This window comes from Neopsephotus bourkii, unplaced genomic scaffold, assembly GCF_033783945.1.
Source record: "Neopsephotus bourkii isolate Nb327-2 ecotype Australia unplaced genomic scaffold, CSIRO-AGI_Nbou_v1 NB_1370, whole genome shotgun sequence".
Taxonomy (NCBI): Eukaryota; Metazoa; Chordata; class Aves; order Psittaciformes; family Psittacidae; genus Neopsephotus; species Neopsephotus bourkii.
Window position 1 is genome coordinate 492,292 of NW_026901849.1, and position 6,054 is coordinate 498,345.

Consider the following 6,054-nt stretch of genomic DNA (forward strand, 5'->3'; position numbering starts at 1 on the left):
GGCGGTGACAGGGACAGAGCCGGGAGCGTGAGCTGCGAGGGGGCTTTATTGTGAGACGGGGGGGACCCGATCCCCCGGCCGCAGAGCGGCTGCCCCGGGGTCCCGCTCAGGGCTGGTCCCCGCCGCGGCCGAACACGAAGTCGTGCATGGCCTGGACGTACGCGGAGCCGTCGGTGAGGCGGAGCCGAGCGAGCGGCTCCAGGAGCTGGGTGGTGGCGCAGCGCAGGGGGGGACGGGCGCTGCCCATGGCCTCCAGGAACACCTGAACCGCAGCGGGGGTCTCAGAGCCACGGCCCCGCAACACGGCCCCGCCCCGGTACCCCCGCACCCCGCCTCACCTGCAGGACCTCCTCCACCTCCTGGGCCTCGGCGCGGAAGAGCCCCTGGCAGTGCCGCAGGTACCGGCGGTAGAGACCTCGCGTCTCGGCGTCCAGGCTCTGCACCTCGCTGCCGTCGGGGTCCGGGCGCCGCAGGTTGCTCAGGAAGCTCGTGTTCACGGGCCCGCACTCCACCAGCGTCAGGCTGCGGGAGGGAGCGGAGCGCATGAGCTGCCCTCACTCCCCCATCGCGGGGCCCGGCGGCAGGAGCGCAGCCCCGCGGCACTCACTGGATGCCGAAGGGCAGCAGGACGATGGCCAGGCTCTCGCACAGCCCCTCCACCGCGAACTTGCTGGCGCAGTACACGGAGTTGAAGGGCAGCCCTGGGGCAGAGCCGCAGCCTGAGCACCGGGGGCCCTTCCCCTGCGGTTGCCCCGGTCGCAGGGTGCCGGGGGCCCCACCTTGCAGCCCCCCGATGCTGCTGGAGACGATGATGCGCCCGGCCCGGCGGCGCTTCATGGCGGGCAGGAACGCCCGGATGGTGCGGATGGCCCCGAAGAGGTTCACATCAAACACGTTCTTCATGTCCTGGTCCGAGCAGGTCTCCAGGGGGCCCATCAGTCCCACCCCGGCGTTGCAGACTGCCGGGCACAGCACGAGAGAGCCAGCACTGCAGCCCCCTCAAGGTGCCAGAAGCCCTTGGTACCCCCAAACCCAGCTCCCACACCCCTGCCGCACTGAACACATCCCAGCCCCAGCACCTCCCATCAGTTGGCACTGCCCTGGGGAGGGTCCCACTGCCCCCTGAGGACCCCTTGGGAGAGCCGTACCCAGCACATCCAGCGCCTGCCCCTGCAGCCGGCGTGCGGCGGCTTCCAGTGACCGCGGGTCGGTCACGTCGAGCTGCAGCACCTCCAGTGTGTCGGGGCAGCGGCCCCCGAGGCGCTGCAGCAGCCGCTCGCCCTTGGCCAGGTCGCGCATGGTGGCGTACACTGCGGGGAGAGCGTGCCCACGGTGCCATCGGTGCCGGCCACAGCCCGCCCCGAGCACCGGCTGCCCTCGGCCCAGCCCGGGACCCCCTGTGGTCCATCCCCCCCTCCCCGGTGCAGCATCACCTTTACCTTTGAAGCCACCATCGGCCGCCAGGCGCGCGGCCAGGCCCAGGCCGATGCCCGAGGAGCAGCCCGTGATCAGCACCGTGGTTCTCTGCATGGCCCCGCGGTGCCGGCTGCGGCGGCCGCACCGTTTATGAGGGCTGGCGGAGGGGTCCCCCCGCCCTGGTGTTGTGTCTGGAGCCTTATCTCAAGGCCCCTCTGCTCTCCTCCCTGCACCTTGATGCTGCTGCAGCTGCGGCTGCAGCGACCGAGCCAGGACCCCCCGGGGAGGAGGCCGGGATGGGAGGGGGGGAGCCGCAGCCCCGGGGTTGGCACCGGCTGGGCCGGGCTGGGCTGTGCCAGGCTCCCCCTCTGACAGCGCTGAGCCCGCTCCCCTGCTGCCTCCCTTGACCAGGTTCTGCTGGGGAGAGGGGACGGATGCACAGGGGAGGAACAAAGCACTCAGCGGCCAGGGTTTAATCGCTCCACAGCAGGGCAGGGCTCAGCATCCCTGTCCTGGGGAGCGCGGCCCCGCACAAACCTCCTCCAAGTCTCTTCCAATACAAAAGGCACAAAGCGAGGGGGGGTCTCCACACACCCTGGGGTCCATGGAGCAGGGAGCACTCGGCCCAGGGAGCACAAAGCCCACAGTGAGGCCGGGTCCCCCCTTTCCCTGGGGGTGCTGCTCAGGGCTGAGCACTGAGCACGACGCAGGAGGGGTCCCTGGGGCAGAGCCTGCCCCCGATCCGGCCGCCAGCCCCCCTGTGTGCAGGAAGCAGGGGTCCAGGGGAGGGGGGACACAGGGGGGGCTCCATCCAAGTCACAGCCTCCCAGCACGGGCACTGGGGTAGTACTTGAGGAAGAGCTTCCTGGAGATGTCCAGCGTGTCCCCGGTCGGCACGGCCGGGTACCGCTTCTGGTTGTACACGAAGCCTCTCTCCACCTGGAACACGGCCTGGTTGAACTGGTCCTGGTGGAAGGGGGTGCCCGAGTTGAGGCTCTCCACCAGCGCGGACACGAAGAGGCTCCAGCGCACGCCGTAGTAATCCAGCACCAGCCCCCCCAGCTGCTTGTTGGCGTAGTCCAGGATGTTCCCGCTGGGCCCCCACAGCGTCAGTTGGTTGCGGGCGTTCAGCTCGTACTGCTCGGCCTCCCGGGCGCTGGTGGCCACGGCGCGGGCGCTCTCCAGCCAGCGGCCCAGCAGGAAGCGGCTGTGGCTGCAGAGGAGGCGGTCGAGCTCCGGCAGCAGGTCATAGAGCAGGACGCCGCCGGCCGCCAGCAGCTGGGGCAGCGCCTGGCTCCGGAAGGCGCCGCGGATGCTCTGGTAGAAGCCGCTCACGAGCTGCTGGGCCGCCTGGCGCGTCACATCCACCAGGTCGTAGCGGAAGGCGGTGCTGGAGCCCAGCTCCGCGCCGGCGCTCAGCAGCAGGCGCCAGGCCTCGTAGACGTCGCTGCCGTTGTACCAGAGCTCCGTGTCCATGCGCAGCGAGGGCCGGCGCACGAGCGGGCTGCGGTTGTGGTTCACGCAGACACCGGTGCAGTTGTAGACGCTGCGGAGGAGCAGGCGCCAGGCGCTGGCGGCGGCGGCGTTGGCGGCACCGTAGCGGCGCTCGGCGTAGCGGGAGACCCAGCGGGGCAGGTCCAGGGGCTCGTGGCGCCAGGCCAGCTCGTTCATCAGCTCGTACACCATGTCGTTCTGCTCGATGCCCTCCGGCACCACCCCCGTGCCCACCATGGTGGAGTTTGGGAAGCGTCGGGCCGCGAAGGGGCCGCGGTTGATGGCCTCCACGGTGCCGAAGAGGCCGTGGTTGCCGCCGAAGTTGTGCAGCATGCACCAGATGAAGGGCTGCCCGTAGAAGGACTCTGTCCATTGGTAGACGGGCTTGGACTCGGCGAAGAGGTCGAGGACGATGATCCTGCCGAGGGGCACGCCGTGCAGCAGCGCCCGCACCTGCGCCGGCTGCCAGAACTCAGGCTGGTGCTGGAAGAGCCAGCCCTGCATCAGCCACAGCGCCTCGGGGTCGGCTGGGGATGAAGGTGCGGGGTGAGGTCCCCTCCAGGCAGGGCCCCGGGAGCCACCGAGCGACCTCTCAGAGCGATGCTGAGGGCCTGAACCCGTGTGGGGCCCGCAGGCACCCCCCCGCTGTCCCCACCTCACCCACCTCCCGTCATGGACCTGAAGACGGCGCTGCTGACCCGCGAGAGGTAAGCAGGGTCGGAGGAGAGCGGGGTCATCTCGTTGAAGGTGTCGGCGCTGTAGATGTGGTCCGTGCCGAACTCCTTGATCAGCTCCTTCAGGAAGAGGGTCCCGATCACCTGGAACATGGGGTCCTGCGGGTCCAGCAGGTAGGTACACGAGTAGGTGCAGTCAAAGTGGCTCCATCCCCCGAGCCGAGTGGCGTTCACACGTGGGAAAACCCTGTGCCAAGGGCAGAGAAGGGATCAGGAGCAGGGCGAGAGCACCACGGGGCAGCCTCATAGGGAAGCCAGCACAGGGGCTGTGCTGGCCTTGGGAGCGCTCTGTGCATCCCAAGGGATGGAGGCAGGACCGAAGCTGATGTGCCCCATGGGGTCTGTGAGCGCATGGGGCTGCACCTACCGCAGGACCCCCTGGGGGACGTGGCCCGCGAAGGCCGGCAGCACCGTGAGCATCCCCAGCGAGCGCATCCTGTCCACGATCCGGTACTGGGAGAGAGAAGGAGGGAGGGAGCGGGGGGCAGAGGAGCCCCAACCTCCCCATGAGGAGCCTGGGGCCCTACTGGAGCTTGGATGGCTCCGAGGTCTGGATGCGCAGGAGCAGGGCAGGGGCTCGCGTGGGGCCGCCGGTACCTGCAGGTAGCGCTGCTTGAGGTGCCAGGCGGGCGGCAGCGGCCCTGCCCATCCATGCAGGTTCCCCATGCGGTTCCAGGCCAGGAACGCCGGCCCCGTGAAGTAGGCGTCGATCTCCGTCTGGTTCAGGCCCAGCGAGCGGTAAACCTGCGCGGGCAGCGGAGGCTCAGCCGGCCCCACGCCTGCCCCACGCCTGCCCCACGGCCCTGCTGGGCCCTGGGATACTCAACCCGCTGCCAGGTCTCCTCCTGCCCCACGAAGGCCAGGGCCAGGTTGATGCCGCTGAGCGCCATCCAGTCGATCTCGCGCTCCCAGCGCGCCCAGTCCCACCACGCAAAGGAGTAGCTCTGGGTGCAGACGTTCTGGTAGTACCGGTACCTGCGGAGCGGGCGGGAGGCTGCGGATGGACCCCCCCGTCCCGTTCCCGGCCCCGTTCCCGTTACACAACGGGCGCCTTGTCCCGGGGTAACGAGGCGTGAGCAGCGCCCGGCCCCGCCGCGCTGGGGCCCCGTTACCTGCCGGGGGCGGCGGCGCGGATCTCGGCCGGCAGCCGCGGGAGGGGGTCGGGCAGGCGGAGCTGCGCCCCGGACCACGAGATGTGGCAGCCGCAGAAGTCGCGCAGGTACCGGTAGAGGCCGGCGGCCGCCGCCACTCCGCTGGAGCCCGTCACGGCCACGGCCACGGCGGCGCCGGGCGGGGAGCGCAACCGGTAGGTGTCGGTGCCGGTGCCGTCCTCCGCCAGCGCCGGGTCCACCGACAGCGCCACGGCGGCGGCGCGCGGGCCCAGCAGCCGCCGCGCCAGCTCCCGCACCGCTTGTTCCTGCCGAGCGGGCCCCGCGCCCGCCCGCACCGGCGGCACCAGCAGCAGCAGCAGCAGCAGCGGCCCCAGCGCCAGGCCCCACCGCGCCGCCATCGCCGCTCCTGCCCCAGCGCTGGAGGCGGGGCCAGGGCCGGGGCGGGGCTGGGACCGCCGGGGCGGAAGCGGGACTCCTGCCGGCCCCCCCCCCTCCCCGGGGCTGGTTCCGCATCGCGTTCTCCACCCGCGGTCCCGGAGCCGCCTCCGAGCGCCGGGAAGCGGCGGAGCCCGGGGCCGGGCCCCGGGATGGGGCGAGACCCGCTGCGGCCGGCAGGGGGCGCTGCAACACCGGGAGCGGGACCCGCCGGGAGCCCTTGGTGCCGAGGGGAGGAGGGCGGGGGCCGGGCAGAGGGGGCGGCCCCGGAGCCGGGCAAGGGGAGGGCTGGAAACGGGAGGAACGCGGTGATGGCAGCGGGAGCGCGGCCTCTGCACCCAGCGGGCACCGGCAGCAGCGCGGGGTCGCCCCCGGCAGAGCGCGCAGGACCGGGGGCAGCCCTGGCTGGGTCCTCACCCAAGGGACGCGGTGGCCGGAACGCACCGGAACCTCCCTCCCGCTCCCGCACACACGGAAACCCCCTCGGGCAGGAAAGGCTTTGCCCAAGCAGCGGGGACCGGAGCGGGGCAGGAGCCCCGACCCTGCAGGGGCACCCCCAGAGCCCAGGGTCAATCCCGCCGCAGCTCTGCTCAGTGACCGGGGCTGGGGAGGCTCCAGGGGGAAGCAGCCCCTGCCCAGCTCTGGGAACGCAGCCCAGGGATGCTGGAGCAGGGCACGGTTACAGTTACAGAGGCCCCAGGGGAAGCAGGAGGGAGGCCGGGCTCGTTGTTGTGCAGTTGGTTTAATACACAGTGACCGTGAGCAATGCGGGACCAGGGCCACTGCTGCACCCACAGCCACGGCCGGGTTCCAGCTCTGGTTCTGCAAACCCCCTTGTGACCATGCAGGACGTGCGGCACAAA

The 6,054-nt window shown here is 71.4% G+C and overlaps 2 protein-coding genes across 4 annotated transcripts; both read right to left on the minus strand.

The window, feature by feature from the left end:
- Window positions 1–104: 104 nt before the first annotated feature.
- HSD17B1 (hydroxysteroid 17-beta dehydrogenase 1) lies at window positions 105–1,666 on the minus strand. Of its 3 annotated transcripts, XM_061367058.1 has the most exons (6): window positions 1,440–1,666; window positions 1,149–1,310; window positions 780–959; window positions 608–701; window positions 339–522; window positions 105–262 (listed from the first exon to the last, which is right to left on the minus strand). In XM_061367058.1, the coding sequence occupies exons 1-6, from the start codon at window positions 1,528–1,530 to the stop codon at window positions 107–109; spliced, it is 867 nt and encodes a 288-aa protein (XP_061223042.1). In that variant the 5' UTR covers window positions 1,531–1,666; the 3' UTR covers window positions 105–106. The 3 variants fall into 3 exon arrangements, with proteins under 3 accessions (XP_061223042.1, XP_061223041.1, XP_061223040.1); XM_061367057.1 differs by having other exon boundaries at window positions 608–959; XM_061367056.1 differs by having other exon boundaries at window positions 1,149–1,666.
- A 196-nt stretch (window positions 1,667–1,862) lies between these two features.
- On the minus strand, window positions 1,863–5,154 carry NAGLU (N-acetyl-alpha-glucosaminidase). The gene is made up of 6 exons (XM_061367028.1): window positions 4,757–5,154; window positions 4,472–4,619; window positions 4,242–4,388; window positions 4,012–4,097; window positions 3,575–3,831; window positions 1,863–3,437 (listed from the first exon to the last, which is right to left on the minus strand). Exons 1-6 carry the CDS (start codon window positions 5,152–5,154, stop codon window positions 2,233–2,235), a joined length of 2,241 nt encoding a protein of 746 aa, XP_061223012.1. The 3' UTR covers window positions 1,863–2,232.
- Between the last annotated feature and the right edge of the window lie 900 nt (window positions 5,155–6,054).

Excerpts from the sequence above, each read along its gene's own strand:
- HSD17B1 (XM_061367056.1), bottom strand. The coding sequence starts at position 1,530 with ATGCAGAGAACCACGGTGCTGATCACGGGCTGCTCCTCGGGCATCGGC. Across the intron at positions 523-607 it reads CTGCTGCCCTTCGGCATCCA|CCTGACGCTGGTGGAGTGCG; the intron begins GTGAGTGCCGCG and ends TCCCTCCCGCAG. Across the intron at positions 263-338 it reads AGGTGGAGGAGGTCCTGCAG|GTGTTCCTGGAGGCCATGGG; the intron begins GTGAGGCGGGGT and ends GCTGCGGTTCAG.
- NAGLU (XM_061367028.1), bottom strand. The coding sequence starts at position 5,154 with ATGGCGGCGCGGTGGGGCCTGGCGCTGGGGCCGCTGCTGCTGCTGCTG. Across the intron at positions 4,098-4,241 it reads TCAAGCAGCGCTACCTGCAG|TACCGGATCGTGGACAGGAT; the intron begins GTACCGGCGGCC and ends TCTCTCTCCCAG. Across the intron at positions 3,438-3,574 it reads CTTCAGGTCCATGACGGGAG|CCGACCCCGAGGCGCTGTGG; the intron begins GTGGGTGAGGTG and ends CTTCATCCCCAG.